We start from the raw sequence: 25,110 nt of genomic DNA, 5'->3' as shown, positions 1-25,110 counted from the left end.
GTGAATGCTAGTAATAAATAGAATTTATTAACAATAGTAAAGAAAGGCAATTGTATAAGAAAAAGTTAATGAAACTTTAATGGGCATGTTTTTAAATATTGGACTTTTTAAAAAAAAATAATAATTTATTAATAATTGCTCGAATAGTACGGTTAATATAACTAATAATAACTAATTATTTTAAGAAAAATTTGATACCATAAATATAAAAATAATTATACTAACGAGTGTCTTTAAGACAATAACTAATAATCTATTTTAGAAAAATTTTGACACTATTTTGATGAGTAATAAAAAAAACTGTTAAAAAATTAATTAATTTTTCTTTTCCCATAAAAATTTTCTTTAAATGAATTGTTAACCATTACTCTAAGAGGTTCTGTATGTATTTCCTATATAAAAAAAAGTTTTCCCATAAAAACTTTCTTTAAATGAATTGTTAACCATTACTCTAAGGGATTCTGTTTGTATTTCCCATATAAAAAAGAGTAATGCTGCAGCTAGAAACTATTATACAATATTTTTACAAACTGTTGATTGACCAACTTTTTATTATTTTTCATATGGGTTTATCATTAATGTTACTTTTTCATTTATCAAAAATTGCTCACCAGAGTCACAACATCAGCGATTTGTAAATTTTTTTTTGTAAGATAAATTTGTATCTCTAATATTACTCTATAAAAAATCATTAAAAAAAGTAATTATTTTTTCTTATATTCATAAAAATATTTTCTAAACTAATGCAGGACATCAATTAATTTTTTTCTCATAATATAAAATTAAGAGATATGTGTGATTTGAATTTCAAAAGAGCTAAGCAAAGATTATATGATTTTTAATACTAAGTAATATTTAAAGTTAATAGATGCAAACTAAGCTGTGTATGTGTGATTTGAAATTTTGAATTTCAAAAGAGCTAAGCAAACAATATATGATTTTAATATTAATTAGGTGTGTCTTTGTTTTGTTTGTTGGGGCCTTGGGGGTGTCCTCTTTTAACTTGTAACACTCAAACGGACGAGGTGGTATATCCTGCACCCGGCATATATGCCGGGTGTCTCACACAGGGGCGGGCCCCACACACTGTGGGGCCCGCCCCTGTGTCTCACACCCGGCATATATGCCGGGTACAAGATATAAAAATTGCAAACGGAGAGGAGCGTGTCGTTTTCGTTGGTGATCTTCTAAAGGAATTGTGGTGGGTCACACTCATTGTCTCTCTCTTATGTGGGACCCTCTTTGTTGTTTACATTTAAATTGTGATCATTGGTGCAAAGTCTTTTTACAATAATATACTATAAAGTTTGAGGTTGACATATTCTAATCTGTAACGTGACTTGACATTACTTCACATTAGTTGTTATATGAATATAAAATATTACGTACACTTTAAATTTAAGTAGCTTATTTATTTGATTCTAAAAAAAAAAAAAAAAGTAGCTTATTTATTCCTTAAATTTTGATTTTCTTTTAATAAATACAATATATTATTAACCAATAGTTTTCGTTCTTACTTCTTATCATCAGACTTAAATATCTCTTAATTGATTACGGGTGTAAGTAGAATTCAAAGTTCGAACCCTAGATATATAATTCATTAACAAAAAAATATAGTTGTACCAGTTTGATTTAAAAATTTGAAATTAAATCTCTTACTTCACCGTGTTAAAATTAAAGTAATAAAAAAATTTAAACTTAAAAAGAACCAAACTTTGATTAGGTTTCACCATCCAATAAAGTTTTTTTTTTTTAAAACTTTGTAATAGTAATTGGGCTCCACCTTGGCTGTATCTTGCGGTTCTTGGACAGCTTTTTTGATGAACAACATGAAAGAATTTTATAAAAACAGAGAGCAATTCTCGGACAACTGTGTCAAGAGAGAAAGGGCTGAATCAGAACATATTTTGTGTGTCTGTACGACTGTACCTGTATAAGATCACCTTATTTATTTACTATTTTTCTTCCCTTAATGGAATAAAACATCCTAAAAATATGTTGGAGACAAAAAAAAAAAAAAAAACTACATGACTTCTTAAGTATCATATTTATAATTTTATATTTGTTATTTAAAATTTTTTTTAGGGTCACGTTAAGCCATCCATTTTATATTTAAATTTTTTTTTAAGATACACATTAAGCCATTTATTTTTTAAAACATTTTATAAGAAATTTAAAAAGCTGTAAAACTTTTTCAATTCCTGATAAATTTTTTTCAAAAATAGTATACTATTAGTAAATTTTTTTTTTTAATCACGTTCACATTTAAAACATAAAATGAATAATATATACAAATGATGTATGTAGTGTCAAGTGTGTAATAATCAATACCCAGTAAATTATATGCTCAAGCAAAATGTTGGGGAGGTTCATAATTGGCAGCCACGTGAATGTGGGGAGTGTGATGTATAAGCAGATTGATGGGAATTTTTTATCTATAATTTCTTAGTTATTTTATGGATGAACTTTGCTAATCGATGCTGTTGAGGCTCAGGCATGTGATTGAGTTTCAAATCTGGAGGTTACTACTTATTAATTAATTACTTATCAGGATAGCTCTTGCAAATTAACCGGCCAACTGTTTGATTTTGTTTGTTTAAATTAAAGAGATAATGGCCTCCCACAAACTCAAATGTCTCTTTTTTGCTTAGGATAAAATAAATTGCTAAACTTTAATCTATATATTCAAAATGAACCGGCCCCCCCAATCAAAGAGTTCCCCCAAAACCCACAAAAAGGAGTTCTATTTAATATAATGGGTTACACCTTTGGCCAAAAGAAGAAAGCAAAGTGCTTGTTATGTTTCCTTGTTGGCTTGTTGCTTTAATTTATATTTTTATAGAATATAGATTCTACTTTTATATAGTTCATCTTGATGCAAGAGAGGTAAAATAAATAAACAAGAGGATGCAAATCGTTTGCCAAGTTTGAGCTCAACTTTTATACTTGATAAGTATCAAACTTGTGTTCTTGTAAGTGTAATAATATTCTCAAACTCATGAATATTTCACAATTTTTCATCTAAATCTTGTGATTTTCTCAAATTCTTTCTGAAATTTATAAAATATCTCATTGAATTGGATGGTAGAACATGTTTATTTCTTCCATTTTCCTAATAGAATTCCCCATTTACAAACATGGACAAATGACAGAAGGTTCTCAAATCTTTGAATCTATTACTATGCCTAGCATCGCATATGTATGCTTACTAAATTTATGAATTTTGTTTCAAATGAGTTTGGAATTACATCAATGAAGAGGACTTCGCAATTAACACAACACTAAAGTTACATAGTAAGGAAATCCACACTTTGCATTGTAGATGCTCATTTTTTTTAGAAGCCCAGCAGGAGGAAAAGCCCAAAGACGTGGGCAGAAGAAAAGTTGGATAGAAAATGCCATTAAGCTCAAGTGGTAGGATTAATGGATCATGGGTCTATCAAGCAAGCAAACGGACCCTGAAGAAGTAAGTGGGTCTAAGAAGGCCCGGAAGAAAGAAACAACAAACCCATGGGCTGCATGGATGTAAGAAAAGCACGAATGGGTCATGGCTGTCATGGCAGGTCCGAAGCAACATAAGTAAAGAAAGTAAGGGGGAATGGAGAATCCATGAGCCCCAAGGAGGAAGAAAGAAGTGCTTGAGCCAAGGAAGCCCAATGAGTTAGCAAAAGCCCATGGGAAACATAGAATTGGAAAAGGGCCAAGGATGCCTCAAGAAAGTAAATGGACCAAGGATGCCCAGAGGAAAAGTAGGTGGGACGAAGGAGCCCACGAGTGGTAAAGGGCCCAAAGAGTTTATTGGGCCTTTAGAAAAAGAATAAATAGAAAAGCCCAGAAGAGCCCCAACAGGCTTGGGTTAAACAAATCTCACAGCAGGCATAATAGTAGAATGCGGCAGGAAAATAAATAACAAGGGCTGAGAGCATAAGAACAGCCCATAGACGGGCAAGGCCTAGCCCCTAAGAGAAGCAAATCATAAATGCAAAGTCAGGTAAAGTAGCCCACGCCATAAGAAGTCAAAAGTGAACGGCTGACGGGGCAGATTGATTTTCAGACCGCGACAGACGCATGAGCAGTGGGCAAAATTTGAATGAGCATGAAGGCAAGGCACGCGCAAGGCCCAAGCATCACCAGCCTGTACCCAGCCAATACAGGAAATAGTGAGGTCATGTATTAGAGGTAAGAGGGTATGGTTTGGCAGTGGGGAGGGAGGAAGACCCATTTTTGTGTTTCCTACTTAAGCTCTTTTGGAGGCAATGTTCTGCTAGGATGACATACCACCCAAAAGAGGCAAAGCTGAGTTGGAACCACTAGGTGCATGCCATGAGGGACAAAGAGAAGGAGAGTATTTACACCATGGCAGGTAAGAGTGCCACGACGAGCAAGCAAACAAAAAAACCTTCTCTGTTTGGAGAAGGCGGAGTAGCACTGGTTAGGCAAACTGACCATTCAGTGATGGTCGGTAAAGAAATCCACTTCAGACAAAAACGGTTAAGGGCTAAAAAGGTAAAAAAACCAAACACGGCTGGCCCTATATAAGGAGCCTTACCGTGCACAACCAAGAGGGGACGGCAACCTCTGTGAGATAAGGACTAGAATCACAAAAATAGGGAAGTAAGAAAAAGAAGAAGAAAAAGAGAGAGAAAGAATCGAAAGGAGAGTAAAAAAAAAAAAGAAAGAAATGAAAGGATTAAGGAACGGAGAGAAGAAAGAAGAGAGAACGAAGAGAGCAGAGTGGCAGGCATGCACCAAATGGGTTAATTTCCCTCTCCCTCTTCAACCCATACTCTTTGATAACAAAAAAGGACTTCACTAAACCCAAGTCAATCAGACCCGCTCTTCAAAGCAACTAATTTTTCTTCAGAGGGATTAGTCGCATTGAAGAAGTGGTTCTCTTTTTTGACGCAGACTCCGCAGGATAGCTTAACGCGGTAGGCCGACATTTATTTCTTTAATAGGCTTACTGTTGTCCATTCAATACTTATTCTTTTTGTTACTATTGTGTAAAATGGGCACTCTTTATCAAAGCCCACTGTCTATTTTACCTAAATCTCAAAGGGATTCCCATTATTATTTTTGTTATATCTGCCTGCTATAGTTAAAGTAACAGCTCTGCCTGCTTGGGGCGTGTGGTCAAAAGTCTGATTAACAGGGACATTGTTTACGCGCAAGCCAGACCAAGGAGAGTTGCTCTTGGACCAGTCCCAACTCCCTGATCCAGAAATATTTGGGCCTAGTATAGCGGCAGGCGGCCCAGCCCAACATTTACAAAAAAGGCTCACACATGCATCAACAGAGTTTGAGAAATATATATAATCATTGAAGAGAGCACTCACTGAATTTGTCAATTAGGACTATCAAACTAATTTTATCTTATTTCTAAGTTTGGCAAAAATTATTTTTATCAACTTATTTTACTATTCAGCTTATTTTTACTAAAATTTATAGGACCTACTGCACTTTTAGGTACTATTCATGAGTCATATTGTACTATTTCAGCTAACTTTTATCTTTATCTACAGTACTTTTGGTAAAAAACTTTCAATTTTATCAAAATAAGTAGATTTTAAATAGCCCCTAAGGCTACATAACTCATAAAGACATAAAGTAAAAGATTTTATTCAAACTAGGATTTGTCTTTCGTCTACATCTTTTTGCTTTTTCGTCTGCGTCTTTTTACCTTCATTAACATCTAACACAGCCTGCCTGAAACTCTCTTGGAGGTTTGTATGGCAGATGTCTGTCTTTGTTAGTCTTTTCCTCTTTCAATAAAGATTGAAGTTTATCAATATATATATATATATATATATATATATATATATATATATATATATATATATATATATATATATATCATTTTGCCTTCTCCTTATGGCCCTTGTCTGGTTTGCTACTACTAATATTTGTATTTCTCTTTTGATCGATCAATGATATCAAATAATGCTTCAAATATATACTACTACTACTACTACCTGTTTCAGATCAACATTCTATAAGACCGCTTCCATGCTTTTTAGAAGACACATAACATGGATCCAAATAAATTAACTGCTCATACTGACATTCCGTCAAAATTTCCAACACACTTGGATTTTTAAGTTCCAAAATTAAATGAGAATCACAAGTCTGTAACTGAGCATCACATCACAGCTTCAGCTATCTCTTGACAAAGGTCTCTCATGCTAAATGTTAATTTAAAAAAAAAAAAAAAAAAAAAGAACGCTTCAACGGATCCTCAAGCCTTGCATTGCCTGTGACCCATCTTCAGTGATCCTGTTGGCTTGAATAGTGCTGATGACGCTTGCAATATTACCCTAAAAACATAATTGTCATGGAATTAGAAGCTTGATGAATAGAATATAGTGGTGTTATATCTAATCATTATCTGACAAACAATTTACGTCAATAATCAGAAAAGAATGTCCAATTAGTGAACATGAAATCCAGAGAGAATCAGATCAGCAAAGAAAACCCAACAACTTTACAAATGTCTCATTTTATTGACAGACTAAACTTTCTCCAAGACCAACATTAATTTTCTTTACCATTTATACAATTTAAACTAATTTAATAAAGAGTAATGTATTTTGTAATTATATTTTTATTTATTATAAGAATAATCATAAATGTAATATAAGAACAATCATAAATCATAAATTCAATAATTTTTCTCATACTAAAATGAAAAAAATATAATTTTTCTTAGAAATTTAAAAGGCAAGTTAACGAAAATATTTATTTTTTAATAAAATTTATTTACAACATTTTGTGAATCATTAAAAAGAATATAAAATTTGGAAATTATTCTTTTAGTTTTAAACAAACTTTCTCAAACTTATTTTTTCTGCCTACAATCCAAAAAACTGGAAAAAGTAACTAAAAAAATTAATAAAACTTAGCTATGATTAATTAGACCAATTAGGAAAACAATTTGTTATTTATAATCTACTAAGGTTATTTTCTTTGTAGAAATTGTAATTTCGGCCATCCAAAACATATTATCAAATAATACAAAACATATTAGCAAAATCTAAGAATTAAATTTCTATATATGCATTGTTATAAAATAATAATAATAATAATTAAAGTAAAATTGCGAAAGATAAAATTTGTCTCTCATCTAATAATTATTGTTTAGCCAACCTTTGCCTTTCTCTAAATAAATGGCATTATAGAGTACCTTTAATACAATTATTAAGAGTACTTTGTCCACCAAAAAGGATTAAAAAATAAACAAAAATGATTAAAGTCTCATAGTTTAACATCTAAATTGAACACTATAAAAATCATGCTATCAAATTACAATAACTATCAAATTAAATTATCCAAATTATGCTATGTAGTAAGATAATATAATATTTTTATATTTAATCCTTTATAATGCAATAGGATAACATTTAACAATCAAAGAGAGAGAAAAAAACAATTAAAAAAAACAAAACTGAATTGCATTAACCAAAAGTAGACTTAAGAATATAAAAAATTATCAACCTAAAGCGAAGATGCAAGAAAAATAAAAAATAAATATCCACCCAAAATTTGAGTGTGAGAAAGAGAGAGAATCTTTTTTTTGTAAGGGAAAACTATGCATAGAATGAAATAGATAGTGACAAATTTATAGTAAGAGGGTGTGAATAAGAAGAGACAAAAATAGAGGAAGATGAAGGGAAAGATAACGAATGATATTAATGTAGAGGGTAGTGGGGAGATAAGAAGGTGATGGAAGGAGAAAGGTTGGAGAAGTAGTAGAGAGATGAAAAGGTATAGAAGAGAGAAATGTTGGAGAAATATAATTATGAAAAATACATATATATATATATATATATATATATATATATATATATATATATATGTGGGGAGTAAAAAGACCCTGATGGGAATATGGGCCGTTGGGCCATGCTAAGGAAGGCCGACCTGCTCTTGGGTTTAGGACTTGTCAGTACTACGGGTCGGCTCATACTCCGAGGATCCGAGGATCCAGCCGAGGGTGATTTTATCTTCGGACGGACACCAGAGAACCCGGGACTTCATGATAAAGGTTAGGGAATGACACGGTTAAGACCGATGGTTAAAGGGGGGAAGCCCTTGAATGTCCCAGAAACACCGATGTTAGAGAGATACCAAAGATAAAGGCTGTCACCTCCACATTAAAGACCCTGCACCTACCACCCTGGCCGCATTAATGGGGAAGTGACACCTAAATAGTGGAAGGGAAACTTCTGGTTACTATTCAAAGGCACTGAGAAAAGAAATATCTAGGTTAAGGGGGAGTTTGGGGCAACACGTGTACAAAGCATAAAAAAGAAGAGTATTTAAGGAGCAACCTAGAACAGAAATAGAGGATCCCTTTTTTGTAACCTAAAAGAAAGAAAACAAAGAGAAATAGATTATATAAGAACAGCCCTCGGCTTACGTCCGAGCAGGTTGATTTATAATATTCCTTGTTGTTTTCATATGTTTGCAATCTTTGGCTTGTCATTTAATCCTTGCACACTTCTAACCTGGGTTTCAAGCCCACACTCTACAAATCATATTGTTTAAGGTTCATTGGGCCTGAGCCCGTAACTGTTCTTGGGGCCAGGCGCAATTGTGCACTTACAATATATATTAATATAAATATAAGAAAATGGAAAGAAAAAAATAATGACGTGGACGCTGACGTGACTTAATGTGAGTGCGGCAGTATTAAACGCTCCGCTTCAACTTTTAGTAATATATAGATATAGATTATTTGTGTCAATTTCCTCTTTTATGTCTTCCCCTTTTATAATATGAGAATTGCCGTTATATGAAATTGCTTCTAAAGATTTAAGATGAAATATCTTCTTTTATATTACGAGAATTTTCACTATTATATGTGGAAAATTGCGCTGACTTCTTCTAAGGTTTTTTTTGTTATTAATCTCACCTCCCCACTAATTTAGAATAAAATACTCATCTCTATTAAAATGTAAAATATTTACATTGACCTCCTCTAGATGACGGGAAAAAAAAGCATTAAAAATTCTTTAATTTTTATTTTATCCTCCACTTAAATTGTTTTCCACATCATCTCTAATAGCAATTTTGTTATGTGAGGAAAATTACACTGACTTCCTTTAAGGTTTTTTGTTATTACACTCATCTCTCTTAAAATGTAAAATATTTACATTGACTTCCCTTGGATGACTGAAACATGCTTTAAATTTTTTCTTAATTTTTTTTATTTATCCCTACATAACCTATTGTCCACATCCCCTCTAATAGGAAATCGGGATTTTTTAAAAGTATTTTCTCAACCTTTATGAGAGGTTAGTGCAGATAGTTTCCATTTTAGGGGTCTCTTATTCTAAAATAAAAGAGAAATAAGTATAAAAACAGAAAACCTCAAGAAAAGTCAATACAATTTTTTCCTACTATTTGAATATACCACAAATTTGTTTGTAGTTATCCATTTTCTTCAACAAAACATTGACACAAGTCACCCTTGTTGTCTTTCTCAACAAAAATAAAAAGAGAAATGATATGTCCACAACATTTTCTTTAATTAAAGATATGTCCCTCTCAAATAAAAAATGTCACCCCATAAAATTAATTTATGTTGATGTGACTTTTTTATTTTATTTATAGTAATGATAATTTATAAGGACATATCTTTAATTACTTTCACTTTAACTCACCATTAATATCACTTTTAGTATGCATTAATCACATTGAATCATATTAGCAAATGTGAATTGGTTGAAGAGTAATGCTATATTCACAAACTATTTTATAATATTTTTACAAAATGTTGATATAGTCAACCTTTTATTGATTTTCATCTAGGCCCATCATTAATCAGTAGTTTGCAATTTTTTTTTTTGTAAAATAATTTGTGTGGGGGGCAAAAAGATCCTGATGGGAACGTGGGCCTTTTGGGCCGTGTTAAGGAAGGCCGACCTGATCCTGGGTTAGAAATTGTTAGTACTATGGGTCGGCTCATACGCCGAGGATCCGAGGATCCAGCCGAGGGTGACCTTATCCTCGGATGAACATTGAAGAACTCGGGATTTCATAGTAAAGATTAGGGGATGACATGGTTAAGGCCAATGGTTAAAAGGGGTGAACCCTAGAACGCCCCAGAAGCACCGGTGTTGAAGAAATGTCAAAGATAAAGGCTGCTATCTCCACATTAAAGACCCTGCACCTACCACCCTGGCCGCATTTATGGGGAAGTGACACCTGAACAGTGGAAGAGAAACTTCTGGTTACTATTCAAAGGCACTGAGAAAAGAAATATCTAGGCTAAGGGGGAGGTGAGGCAACACGTGTACAAAGCATTCAAAAGAGTAGTATATAAAGAGGAATTTAAGACAGAAAAGGGGGGAGGACTTTTTGTAACCTAAAAAAGAAAGAAAAGACTAAGAAAGGGATATAATATAAGAACAGCTCTCGGCTTACGTCCGAGGAGGCCAATTTACAATATTCCTTATTGTTTCCAAGTATTCGAAATCCTTAGTTTGTCATTTAATCCTCACATACTTCTAACTTGGGTTTCAAGCCCACACTCTACAAATTCATATTGTTTAAGGCTCATTGGGCCTGGGCCCGTAACTGTTCTTGGGGCCAGGTGCAATTGTGCACATACAATTTGTATCTCTAGCATTATTCTTGGTTGAAACTCAACAATCACATTTATTGCCATAACAATTTGTAAGTTGTATATAGTAAAACGTGTAGTAACTTTAGCATTATTCAAAAATATATATGAATAAACAAGGAGCATAATGCCACCAAAACGAGCTTGGATATGGTAAGTGGTTAACACAATAACTCTTTAATCCTACCTAGGAGTGCACCAAACCGCACAATCACACCTATACCAACCAAAATTCATGAATATTTCACAAATTTTCATCTAACATATGAGACCTCAATTGTTCTAAATCTTATATATGATTTCTCAAATTAATTTAGAAATTTATAAAATTCTCATTCGATTGGATTGTAGAACATGTTTATTTTTAATTCCCACCTATAAAAAATTTCTAATGAGTCTTGACTACTATAAGTGTTAATTTATGAAATTTTTCTTCCATTTCCTTAATAAAATTCCCCATTCACAAACATGGGCAGATGACAAATGGTTCCCAAATCTTTGAATATATTACTATGCCTAGTACTACATAGGTGTGCTTTAGTGCTTACAAAATTTATGAATTTTGTTTTAAATGAGTTTGGAGTTGCCTCGATGAAGAAGACTTCGCAATTAACACAAAGCTAAAGTTACAAAGTAAGGAAATTTACACTTCAAAAATGATACTTACTTGCATTAATAGAGTTTGAACAATATAATCTGTGAAGATAATTCTCACTCAATATGTCAATTAGAACTATCAAACTAGTTTTTATCTTATTTCTAGCACAACTCCTAATTCCTAAAGATATAAAATAAAAGATGTTGATTCAAATAATTTGTGTGCCTTTCCTCTTTTATCATTGTCCTCTCCTTTAAAATTATGACCATCCCCGTTATTATTTGAAATTGCTTTAAATTTTTCATTAAAAAAAAAAAGCTTTAAAGATTAAGATGAAAGATACTAAATCGAATGATCTATATCCCTTCCCTCCTTTATATGTCTTCTTCTTCTTCTTCTTCTTCTTCTTCTTTTTTTTCTCAATTATATTCTCGTTGTTATTTGAATATACCATTATTTAGCAACGAAAAAAAAAAAAACCACAAAACTCTGTCTTTATCCATTATTTCAAACAAAACATTGGCAAAATGCACAGGTCACCCAGATGTCCTTATTGCTCCATTTATCACCCATAAAATTTGGGTTGATGTGACTTCTTTTTATTTTAAACTAGTGACTTATGCATATGCACTATACAATTAAAAACAATCATAATTATACATATATGAGTTCAAATTATACTTGGTGTAAGAGTTGCACATTTTTAAAGTCATAAATGAGTTTTACTTTCTCTCTCTCTCGCTCTCTTTTATTTTTTATATATACACATGAATTTACTCTTTTTATTTTTTTGTTTATTGAGTTTTCGATGGTTTGTTTATATTAAACTCTTATTCTTTTGCACAACATTAACTTACCTAAAATAAAATTTTAAAATCTTAGATAAGACATGTGACAAAAAATTAGATAACAATTGGAATCCAATTCACAATTTAATTGACTTTTCTCTCAGTTTTGATCTTCATTATTTATATATATACAATGCTTGGAACTCAACTTTTTCACAAATTTTTACATGACCTATTGTAATTGTAGTAATATTAATTTCACCTTAACTCATCATTAACACTGCTTTTAATATATATTAATGACAATGAACCATGTGAAAAAAAGAAGAAGGTATTATGATGTAGGAGCACAATGCCAACAATCTTTACTTTAGATTTGATAAGCTTGCCATTGTTAGAGCAACCATATTAGTGGTTGCAAAATCTTGCAAAATACAAAAAGTAGTTTATTTTACACATTTTGACCCAAAAAATACTCACATCAGTGGGTGTAAAATTGTGTATAAATGCAAAATTGCTACAGTAATCGTGTATATATGCACGGTTACTATAGCTTTGCAAATCAATATTTTATTTTATTTTCTCTCTCACCGGTCAAAACTCTCTCTTCTTCCTCATTTCACACACACACACACACACTCTCTCTCTCTCTCTCTCTTCATCTAAAGAGCACAACCGATCAACCATCCACCCAACACCACCCACCACTACCATTACAACAAATAATAATCCAACCAAAAAATCAATGGAATTTATATATATATAAAAGCGAGGTTTTTATACAATTTAGATAGTAGGAATTTTTATGCAACCTATTACTTGACCGTTAAATAATCCATGAGAATGGTTCTTTTAACAACCACACAGTGGGTTGCATAAAAACACCTCCAACCTATGGGCCTAAAGGCCCTAAACACTTGAGCTTAAACATAGGGCCTTCTGTGGTCAAAACAGACATCAACTCAAAAAACTATCGTCAAATGCATTGACCAAAAAAGAAAAAAGAAAAAAAAAAGAAGCACAAAACTCCAAAAAGGAAGAAGAAGAAAAGAAAAGGCAAGGCAATCAGTATATCACACGTGGCGACCAAAAAGAAGTTTCGGTTAAAGAAATTCCATTAAGTTTGTTTCACCTTACTTGTCAATCCTCCACGTGGCAACCTCAGTCACACAAAAAAAAAATCCCATAAGTACCAAACTAAAAAAAAGAATCTCATAATACTAAATACTACTATTTTTGAAACCTATTTATCCACAACTGATTCGATGAATAAACAAACATTACCGTTCATAAAACGACATCGCTTATTTTCCTTGCCTCTACCAATTATTCTCAAACCCCAGCAACTACAAAATATAGAGTAATTTGTCTGTAACATTAATATACTTTTATTTTTAGTTTTTAGTTGGTAATTTTTTTGTGTGGATTCTTTAACGTTGGAAAATGGAGATGATGAAAGTGAAATTGTAGTTGTTGTATGTAAATTAAACTTGTCGACAAGAAACAATGTCGTCTCCGGAGATTTCCGGAATCTTGGATAACTCAAAGGAGCTCGATCGGTTAAGGAAAGAACAGGAGGAAGTTCTGGTCGAGATCAACAAGATGCATAAGAAGCTTCAAGCCAGTAAGCCTTTCCTGTTTTAACTAATTGACCCAAATTTGAAAATTCACATAAAAATTGAAACTTGAGGTTCAGTCTTTATCTTTTAGTGCCTTGGATTAACGGGTATGTGTTAATTTAGTAAGTTAATGTTTGTGTTCTTGTTTAGATTTTCTTTTTTTAAATTTTAAATTTTAAATTTTTATAGTTATGCGTTTGAATGCTTTGAGTTTATGTTTTTTTGGAGATGGGTTTGATTGAAATTAGCTGCTATTGGAGGTATCCTAGCTGGGTTTTTTTGTAATTATGAGCTTTGTGACAATTGGTTTTGGTGTCATTGAATGTGGTTATGTTTTGAAGGGATGGTTTGGGTGGGTTTTTTTTTTTAATTTTTAATTTTTATTTTATCAGTTTGTGAGTGTGAGAAAGTTTAAATTACTATCTGGGTGTTCGTTTTTGGGGAAGCCAAGATGGGAATTATTTGATCATAGGATTAAAATGTGTAGATTGTGGACCTGTAATCGGTCACTGTGTCGTGATCAATGACGACCCCATCAGCTCATCACTTTAGCTAATTTTTGTTGTATAGTTCATAATAGGTAGACTTTATGGGTTATAGAAGCTCAACTTTGTTGGGATTCCTTAAGTTAAAAATAAACGTGAATTTAAGATGACAAGTGGGATTACTGTGTTAACTTCTAGCTTATTTAGGATACTTGATAGGGATACCGGTTGTATTGAGTATATGTCATTAAGAGAATACAGCTTGTTAGACACTGATGATTATTTGCGTGTATGCAGTCACTGTTCCATATGAAGACTGATGCATCTTTTCATACAAACCTCTTATAATTATATTCAACGGTATCTTATTTTGTCATAAATGATATATTGTAAGGCTGGAAACTGAAGATCACATTTGTTGGAGACCCACAACAAGGAAATTATTTGAGGTTAAGTCTTTCTAGAAACTGCTTTCTAATGGGGAATCTAACTCTTTTCCCTGGAATTCGATTTGGAAGGTCAAAGTTCCTTTAAAAGTGTCCTTTTTTGTGTGAGCTACCATGTGGGTGAGAATTGTAAGTTTAGATAATCTTCGGACTTTGGAGTGCGGGTTTTTGACCGGTGCTTTTAGTGTAAGAAGAATGGAGAGAATGTAGATCATATTATGCTGCATTGTGAGTATTCTAGGCTAGGGAATTATGGTCTTTGGTTTTGTGCTTATTTGGTGTGCAATGGGTTATGCCTCACTGTGTGGTGGACTTGTTGGCTGGGTCGCTTTAGCAAGCTTGGGTGGTAATTGCTGGAAGGCCATTCCTTTGTGCCTTATGTGGATCATTTGGCTTGAGCGGAACAATCGGGCTTTTGAAGTAACAGAACACACAGCAAGGGAGCTTAAGATGATTGTCTTAAGATCTCTGTTTGATTGGATGGCTGTACCGTCCATGTACTTGAGTTCTATATATATATTTTCCTTAAATTCCTGTAATATGTTCTAATTCTGCAGTTCCAGTATGCATCTTGTGTACTACTGGAAATGTATTCCTTCATTCTACTAAAATTTCTTATTTACCTATTAAAATAAATGATATGATTGTAATCATATGTTACCTTTTATTACTGGCCTCTTTATATTATACACCTATGAAAGGTAAGGAATGGTAACATACAACAGTATAATAAAATATCTACTATGCGTGTCAACTCAACCTTAAGATAAATGGGTACATGTGGGAGAAGGAATACATTATGCGATAATATCTCATTAAGCCTCCATTTGGATCTGTTAAAGAACATAGGAGAGTAATAGAAAAGTTTAAAATTTCTTAGGTATCTAATTTCTTAAGCAATATAGTAATTTCCTTTTTCTCACCCAAATTCCAAACAGATTGACATACCCGGCTTTAGAAAGTTTATGTTAAATAATTGAAAATTGCTTCAAATGTATATTGAATGGGGGAAAAAAGAGTCTCAGGGATGATTCAGTCTGGGAATAGAGTCAGAAAGTACTTCAATGGAAAAAATAGAATGAAGATAATCGGTATGAGGAAATCTGTAAAAGCCTAAATCCTATGCTAGCTAGGTTTTGTTTCTGATTATTAGCTTTGTTGACAATTCGATTTGGTATCACTAAATGTGGATGTGTTTTGAAGGGATGACGTGGGTGGTTTTTATCAATTTATGAGTGTGAGAAAGTTTAAATTACTATCTGGGTTTTCATTTTTGGGAAAGCCTATATTTGATCATGGGATTAAAATGTGTAGATTGTGGACCACTGGACCTGGAATTAGTCACTGGGTAGTGATCAATGGGGAGGTCACCACTTTAACTAAATGTTTTGGTAGTTTGTGCTAATTCTGTAAAGGTGCCTAATTTGGATTACTAGAGTTCATATTAGATCAACTTTATGGGTTATAGAAGCTCAACTTTGATGGGATTCCTTAAGTGATAAATAAACATGGATATTAAGACGACAAGAGGGATCACTGTGTTAGCTTCTAGATTGTTAAGGATACTTGATAGGGATATTGGCAGTATTGAGAATATGTCATTAAGGGAATACAGCTAGTTAGACCCTCCGATGATTATTTGAGTGTGTACAGTCACTGTTTCATATAAGGACTGGTGCATCTTTTCACACAAACCTCTTATAAATGATATCATTGTAATCTTATGTTACCTTTTATTACTAATTTTTTTATATTACCTATTTATATAAGGTAGGGAATGGTGATATATCAATAATAAAAAAAATCTATGCACATCAACTTGACCTTAAGATAAATGGGTACATGTAGAAAAATGAATACTGTATGCAATAAATCATATGCCAGTTTCAACCTTTGTGCAAGAGTTAAGTGTTTGACAAAGGACAAAACCAAAATGATGCAAAAGTAAATTTGAAGAACAGAAAAATAAAAGATAGATAACCTAGGAGTTAACACCAAGCAAGAGAATACAAACCTCTAGGAGTTAGCACCTAGGGTTGGCTGGAGTCAACATCAGACCATTATAAAATTCTAAGAGAAATTTTATTAATTGATCAAACTATAAAACAAAACTGAAGCCTTGGATTCTTTAAATAAAGTCCCAAACATTTTATCCTAGTAGGGATAGAAAATAACTTTACTTTTCTTGCAAGAAAAGAACTTAAACACCTAACCAAACAGGAAAAGAAAACATCAAATTACATAAAAGAAACCCTAATTATTAAATGACTGGGATTAGGTCTTTAGGCCCAATCATTAGTTGGCGCCATCCATAAAGCCACAGGTTGGGCCGTCTTCTTTTTACATCTATGCCATAGGTCTGCATGATTGGAGGCCTATATCTTGGCTTCTATCAGTTCTTACAGATTAACTTCCTTTGCATGCATTTGTATATGTTTCATATATTATTCTCAATTGTACGGACAATTACCTATGAAGGGAAAATCTATAAGAGGCTGTTTCTCTGTAACTATGTATAAAAGTCAGTAAAGTAAAACTCTGTAAGAGATTGTTTCCAAACATCTCAAACTTACTTTATTGAGCATATTAATGATAATTTTTTCATGATCTCCAAACTCATAGCTGCTGCTGTCCATTGGACTATGTTTGATTGCATGGGAAAGGAGCATTACCTTTTTCTAAAGTGTTTGGTTTTATGTTATTTGTTCCATAGTTACTAACAACTGAAACACACTCTTTTTCTTGCCTGTTCCTACCTTGTCTCCAAGTTGGAGGGCCCTGGAGGGAGTAGACTTCATGCAATCTGTCACCCTTCTTCCCCTTCTCCACCCGATTACACAAAGAATAGCCACTTTCCTCCTTCCCTTTTCTGTTACCCACCTTTTTTCCCCCTCAAGCAAGCATTGCCAAAGCTCCAATGCTAACTAAATGGTTGTTTGATGCCAAAATAACTCCATGAATGATCAAAAACTAGATGCAGTGGCAACTTTTACTCACATCTTTGAGACCCATATTCCTTCTGATGAGGTTGGAGATTAGATGAGGTGGAAGTTGAGGAAGAAAGGGGAGTTTGAGATTGGGTCTTTTTATTGTGGGCTGAGGGCATCATCCTTTGTTATCTTCCCTTGGAAAGCAATTTGGGGGGTTAAGGCTCCCTGGAGAGTTTCCTTTTTTTTGTTTGGACAGTGGCTTGTGGAAAGATTCTCACTGCTGATAATTTAAGGAGGAGAGGCTTTTATTTAGTAGATTTGTGTTGCATATGCAGATGTGATGGGGAATCGGTGGAACATCTTTTACTTCATTGTGGGGAGGCTTGCTGGTTGTGGAATTTTGTTTTTAAATCTTTTGGGGTTGCATAAGTGATTCCAGAGAGGGTGAGTGATCTTTTGCTCAGGTGGAGGAATTGGCTGGTGAAGCATTCTTCAAATATTTGGAATTTGATACCATTGTGTTTGATGTGGTGTATTTGGAGGGAGAGAAACAAGCATACCTTTGAGGATATGGAATACTCGAGGGAGCAACTTCTTGAGTTTTTTATAGGGACTTTGTTTGATTGGTTGCAGATTTGGGGACTCACATCTATTGAGTCCCTCCCGATGTTTTTAGGGCCCCTTTCTTATTGTACATAGTTTTATGTCTCTTTTGTATTTTTGTGGCTACCTCATGTTTTTGCCATGTCATAGTCTTTTTTAATGATATCTTATCTTACCTATTTAAAAAAAAAGAATTATTTACATTAAGCTAACATAGCTTATATACTTTATGAAGATTCGTATTTATTAATTATCTAAAGCTACTAATTGACAACACCACTGCCACCACTATAATCCTCTTTCACTGCAGTCACCGTTGCCTTAACTATTACACTAGTACTCCACTTCTAGTTGAGAACTACAACCTTTCCACCATCTTTTTGCTAGTCCTTAAGACCGTTGTTGCCACCATCACTAACCCACTGCTACTATTATCTTGACCCCCATACATCACTATTATCATCTCAATTTCCGCCATTTACCTATTGCACCACCACTATTGTCATTGATAGCCATGCAACTAAATCCCACCACTACATCCCAATGTCTCCAGCAGTAAACTACAATGTGATCCAATATTCTTCCATGACACTCTAGTTCTGTTTTCTTTTGTAGTTGGTTTTTATATCTTTTGTTGTATTTTGTTGCAGCTCCTGAGGTGGTTGAGAAGCCTGGGGATAATTCATTAACTAAGTTGAAAATTTTGTATTCTCAAGCAAAAGAACTGTCAGAGGCTGAAGTAACGTACGTCCAATTTTTGTTTTGGGATTATGTCCGTTCTATAACTTTTATAAAGTTGATATCTTCTACTTGCTTTCCTTTTTTTTTTTTTAATTTAAATTTTTTTTTAAGAAATGTATTTTGCACCATATATGATTCTCAGTATTGTACTTGGCTGCAGCGTTTCCACCATGTTGTTAGATCAACTTGATGCTCTGCTTCCTTCCGGGCCTCCAGGACAACCAAAAAGAAGAATGGGTTTGTAATAGAATCTTTGAACTATAAGATTGGTCATTATGGACACATTAATGAATGCTGAAAGCTTTTGATCAAGGTTTCTTTTTTAAGGTTTTCAGTGATAAGTAGCTTATATGAATAAAACAGTTTTCAATAATAATAACCATCTGATAAATGTCCCTAGCCTTGGTTTGTTTTTAATTTACGTTCTAATGCATATTTTACTAGCCATAAGGAGTTATGCATCTGTAACCTTGTAATCAAGCTTTCATGTTTAGAGTTTACAAAGTGGTTTTTTTTTTGTTACTTTCATCTTTCTTTTATGGCTACTTTCCAATACATATTCTACTAGCCATGTAGAGTTATGCATTTGGACTTTGATGGGAAGAAATTGGAGTGTAGATAAGCATGTATGCCTATTGTTGAGATAAAAAGAACTTGTGTGCGTATCAGATTGCAATTCTCCTGATTCACAGCAGGAACTTAGTTATTCTCATGTGTACTTTTGCATTTAAAAAAAAGGTTATGTTATTTTTAATTACTTTTAGTCTTTAGATTACCTGTAGTCTTTGGATTTCCATTTAGTTCTCTAAAGGGGATCAAATGCCAAGAACTTCAAGATTAGCCATCTTAAACAGCACTCTTTAATTTAATGCTGGGCATTTCATGACAAACTAATAACTTAAATATTTTAATTAGTTAATTGAAGCATATTTTTCAGTTTTCAAAATTACTCTGCAATCCTGTTGCTAATCATTGACTGTGTCAGCTATACATTGTGGTAGATAGTTGCATCAACAACAATGGATATGGCATGTTATCAAGTTTTGGTGGTTGACGTGCAAAACTTCTCACAAATAAGTTTTAAAAAGGCACATAAATTAGCATTTAAGTGTCATCAACTTGTACAGCTTTGCTTGTGAATATAAAACATGAAGCCAGTAAAATGCATTTTCATGGCTGATCCAACGAGATGCTTGTCTTGCTTTATGGAATTAGATACTTAGTTCATTTGGCTGACAATACATAAATTACAGAAGGAAATGATCAGAAAAGGAAAAGAATGAAGAATGATTCAGATATTTCAAGGATTTCCACTACTATGAGAAGTCAACTTGAGGCTTGTTCTAATTTAAAGGGTGAACAGGTATATTATGATATATTTTTTAATCATGCATGATTTCTTTATGGATAGCACATCCAACTAATTAATTCTTTTGGTGAACAAATTATTTCACTTGAATGGTTTTTTGTGCAGTTCTGTTTTATTGATGTGAATTGTTATATCAGGTAGCAGCTAGAGTCAGACTAGATGAGGCTGATAAGGATGAGTGGTTCGTTGTAAAAGTTCTGCATTTTGATAAGGAGACAAGAGAGTAAGTTTAGTTCCTGTAAATTGGACATCATCATGTCATTATTTTAACTTAATTAAAGCGCTTCTTCAAGATCATCATGAATTTAAGCCAGCTCATCAAATGATAATTGTGTTGTTTGAGCTTGAAGCTAGCTCAAGAAAGAAAAAGAAAAAAAGAAAAGAAAGAGCCAAGCTTATCTTATGACTTTCCCATTTATCCATCAAATTTGATTGTGGCACCAATTCAATTTCCTGGCTCAACATCAAGTTGAAGCTTAGGCTATGAACTTATTTTGGAATGAATTAAGGCATGGAGGAGATGCAGCTTTTCTATTGATTAGGTGCAATGTATAACCATTTAAACACATGCCAAATGAATATAACCGTCTAACTCGGAAATATTATATGCTCCATATTTCACATGCCCAAGTAGAACTTGACTGCTTGAGGCTGAGTCATTGAGGAATGATACCATAAGGGTTAGTCTAGATTGGTTAACATACAAACTTGAATGAGCTTGTTGTGGAGATAATATCATACTGTTTGTGATCTGCTTGGTTTTATTTTTACCCTAGAAAAAGTTACTGCATTTATCTTGTGTTGCCAGTAATTAGTGATGGAACAAAGGGTTAAGGAATATTCTTCTTGATGCAGAATGGGTAGGTAGAAAATGGATAACAAAACATCTAGTTCAAAATTCTAAAATGAAATATGGTATTTAAATAAGAAAAAAAAGAAAAAGAAAAAGAAATAATAGATTCTTAAATTATGTTGGTTTTGCTCCCTGCATCTCTACTTTAAAGCCCAAATTCAAATTCAAAAATGAAAAATGGTATCTCAAATAAGAAAAATTCTTGAATAATGAAGTCTAAAATAATTCTGATTGTACTGCCTGCATCACTATCCTAGGTCTTTTTTTTTTTTTTAAATAAAAATTATTTTACCTTCAGAGATTACTTTATTCCTGATTTATGAAGAAGCAACTCTAATTGCAGATTTGAAGTCCTAGATGAGGAACCGGGTGATGATGATGAGGGTGGCGGCCAAAGGTAACTGTCTTTTTCTGACTCCAATTTGACTGCCCAATGTTATATTCTATTTAGATACTTCTATGTTATCTTTCTATTTCCCTAATTTTGTATAATTACTTGGCTTAACTATGCATGCTACTTGACTCATTGAGAATTCTCTTACATCTTAATGGTTTTAGGTTATAGAGTGATCTGGGGTTTATTGGCTTACAGATAGTTTCTACTGGCATTAAACTACATCTAAGAGGCTTAATTTTATTGGACATCATACTGTTTCTAAGGGTTGTATGACTTTTGACTGCATCTTTTCCACCAAGGAAACATAGGGAGAGAGAGAGAAAGGAATATGAAAAAGAAAAAAGAAAAGCTTTTTCCAATTTTTTGTAAACAACCCCCCCCACCCCCCTTTTCTTTTTTCTTGATGCTCCTTTGTGACCAGTACTCTGTTGTGTCAAAATTGCTTATCCTTTTACCCTGATTTAAATTGGACTTTAAGCTGGCCGGTTTGTTATGAAGAGTCCTTATGTGTTGGTGATTGCTAGATGCGACTTTCTTTATTAAAAATATGTAAAGAATGTGGATAAGTCTTTCAGATTTATGATTGAAACTTACATGGTTTGTGGTGAGCTGGATTTGGCCAGAGATGCTGAGTGTTGCTTTTTCTTATCATTTTTTTTTCTTTGGCAAGTAATGATGAGTGCTGGTTGTCCTACTGTTAGTTGTGTGGAGGAATAATATGGTTTACTTTTTTTATTTTACTTTTCTATGTAATTGAACTATTTTCATCTGAGATTGACTTTCTTTTTTCTTTTTTCCTTGCTGCTCTTAGAAAGTACAAGCTGCCCATGTCAAGAATAATTCCTTTCCCCAAGAAAAATGATCTTAGTAACGTCCAAGATTTCCCTACTGGAAGTCAAGTTTTGGCTGTCTATCCAGGAACGACTGCACTTTATAAGGCAACTGTTGTAAATGTCCATCGCAAGGTGACAATTCTATCTATTTTCTTTACTTGAACAGAAGTTATTACATTTCCTGTGAATTCCAATATTCTATAGATTCTTACACTCCTTTTAAATGTGCCTGAGAGTTTGGTGAATCTAACTACTAGTCGTAATTTTGCATGTCGTGGCCTTCTGTCAACGTTTCAAAATATATCCAGAGGAAGACGGATGAGTAAGTGATATTATTCTTTGTCTTTTATCATCAGTGTATTATTTTGGAAAGAGTGCATACAATTTTTTGCCTTTTGGGAACCCAACCAAAAAAAAAAAAAAAAAAAAGACCTCAATTTGCTTTAGTAGTTTCTTGTAGGTTATGGCGCACAGTTTCTAATACCATAGCTTATGCAATTTGATTTCGTTAGTCACTGAAATGATAAACATATGAGAAAAAAAATTGATTGTTTAACATTTTTTTAGGAAACAAATAGGCTTAATTTCTTTAGCAAAGTCATCTCTTCATGTAAGGAAGATGCAGAAGAATGATGACTTCGCCATGTGGTTCCAAATGTATCAATCTTCTGTAGATTGAAACCTGAGGAATTTTCACTCTAGTAAGTTATTTATATTATGTTAATAATATGGTATTTCATGTTTTGGTTGGGCAGTTATTTACTGGAATTTGACGATGATGAGGAAAATGGAGCATTGCCGCAAAGGACGGTACCCTTCCAAAAGGTGGTACCTCTGCCTGAGGAACCTCGTCAATGAATTCATGCTGTTTATAGCCATGTATAAATCTCAAGTGTTATGTAGCATTGTGAACCTGAACATTGACATGCCTCATTATGTTCCTCTTTTGGTCATTTGGAGGCGTTAATGTAATACTATCTTCTGTTACTTTTCTATGTTATATAGAAGGAAAATTTATTCCTTGTTACTCTCTCCCTCTCTCTCTCTCTCTACTTTTGAAACCATAGACTTTCTGTTCTTCCGTCCATTCCCGGTAACTTTTATCTTACATCTCGAACCAAGTGGTACTATTTTTAGCATTAGAGAATCTGACATGAACCATTACATTTAAAAAGAAAAAAAAAGGGTATGCTAGAGGTGAACAAGTGGTATGCAATTATTGTTTACGAAAGTTATTTTTAAAGTTAAGGGACAAAAAAAGATCTTTTTAAATGGTGTAGGGATAAAAAAAAAAAATTTCGAGTTTAAGAACAAGAAGTTCATAAATGAGAAAGAACTGTGTAAATTTTAGGGACGAAATCAATATGTTTGCAATTTGAGTTTTGAACTTTAATGTTGCTTCTTACAATATTGGTAAGGTAGCTAGAAATCAATATTTTTGCAATTTGAGTTTTGAAGTTTAATGTTGGTTCTTACAATATTGGTAAGGTAGCTAAAGTTTATTTTGATTAGCACTAATTTATTATTATTATTATTATTATTTTTTTTGTAGAAGTTTATTTTTTATTCCATTAAATAATTTCTACAGTATTTTTGTGAATGAGGGGTAAGATTAGCAATGAGGACTGTATTGGGAGGAGGTTTCGTGGGTGTAGACTATATAAGGAAAGTTGAAAATATAAAATACATAATTTTATGAGACAAACCTGAAACTAATGATGAAATTAGATGCTTAGCTTTGCTTTGTGACTATTATGGTATTTTCATATTTTGAGTGGATTGATTCACCTACTTTTTATTTTTATTTTTTACAAGATAGAATTTCTACTCTATCCTAATCTAAGTGTATATGTGTGTGAAGCTCTCTTCTGGAAACTTGAACTCCAGCCTTTGCCCCCCACACCCTATAAGCACTCATACTTGTGAAGTGGCCACCGCACCAAGGGTGTACGGTGGTGGATTGATTCACCTACTTGAAGGCGTGGGAGTGAAATTGCTGTACACCTCATGTTAAAATAAAAATTATTCCAAACTGTGTAAAAATGTGTTATAGCTTTCTTAGAAAGATTCTTCTCAAAAAAAAGGAAAAAAAGGCTTTCTTAGAAACATAATATACATTTTAAACCTTATATTATAGGGGTAATGTAGTTTCAAATCAAATCATATAGTTTGAAAATTTTCAACTCAAACATTTAAGTTTAAGATTATTACAAGTTAAACCTTATATTTTTTGTTACTTTCAAATTTAATATTACATTTCCAAAATAATATCGATTTAAATATGAACTTTTTGGTTTTGATTAGGGGTTTAAATTGATATGTTTTTTAAAAGTTCGAGGTTTGATTTTAAACCAACAAAACTGGGTTAAATTTTTTTTTTCATCCTTGGAATTTGCATTAATTTTTTTTGTCCCTCACAAATTTTAAGGACAGTTCCCCCCTCTCAATAGTATATGGGTAAAAATAGTGAGGGGAAAAGAAATTTATTATTATTAGTATTAGTATTATTATTTTTCTATAAAAAATCTTAGGTTTAATTTGATTGGTCTTAAGGATAACCATTCTTATTAGGTCAGAGGAGACCAACTTGGTAGTTACCCCTTTTACTAAATCACAAGGAATCTTGAGCAGTTTATTGAGCAAATTTTGCACTGAACTCGCTCATCCTTTTTGGCGCAATAATAAAAGTAGGTTAAAATATTAACTTGGTGGTTATCCCTTTGACTAAACCATGGGGAAATCTTGAGCAGTTTACCGAGCAAATTTTGCACTGAGCTTGACCATCCTTTTTGGTGCAATAATAAAATTAGGTTAAAATATTATTTTT

The 25,110-nt window shown here is 32.9% G+C and overlaps 1 protein-coding gene across 1 annotated transcript; it reads left to right on the top strand.

The window, feature by feature from the left end:
• The first annotated feature begins 13,230 nt into the window (after nt 1–13,230).
• LOC142639111 (SAGA-associated factor 29 homolog A) lies at nt 13,231–23,310 on the top strand. The gene is made up of 9 exons (XM_075813213.1): nt 13,231–13,631; nt 18,741–18,834; nt 18,992–19,068; nt 20,085–20,194; nt 20,338–20,423; nt 21,397–21,450; nt 22,262–22,415; nt 22,592–22,605; nt 23,039–23,310. The coding sequence occupies exons 1-9, from the start codon at nt 13,514–13,516 to the stop codon at nt 23,139–23,141; spliced, it is 810 nt and encodes a 269-aa protein (XP_075669328.1). The 5' UTR covers nt 13,231–13,513; the 3' UTR covers nt 23,142–23,310.
• The last annotated feature ends 1,800 nt before the right edge of the window (nt 23,311–25,110 follow it).

Source organism: Castanea sativa, chromosome 1, assembly GCF_040712315.1.
Source record: "Castanea sativa cultivar Marrone di Chiusa Pesio chromosome 1, ASM4071231v1".
NCBI classification, from domain to species: Eukaryota; Viridiplantae; Streptophyta; class Magnoliopsida; order Fagales; family Fagaceae; genus Castanea; species Castanea sativa.
This window is presented reverse-complemented; position numbering and strand designations above follow the sequence as displayed.

Bases quoted from the DNA above. Each gene is read 5' to 3' on its own strand.
- LOC142639111 (XM_075813213.1), top strand. From the start codon at position 13,514: ATGTCGTCTCCGGAGATTTCCGGAATCTTGGATAACTCAAAGGAGCTC. The intron at 13,632-18,740 runs GTAAGCCTTTCC...ATTTTGTTGCAG, and splicing joins GCATAAGAAGCTTCAAGCCA to CTCCTGAGGTGGTTGAGAAG. The intron at 19,069-20,084 runs GTTTGTAATAGA...CATAAATTACAG, and splicing joins ACAACCAAAAAGAAGAATGG to AAGGAAATGATCAGAAAAGG.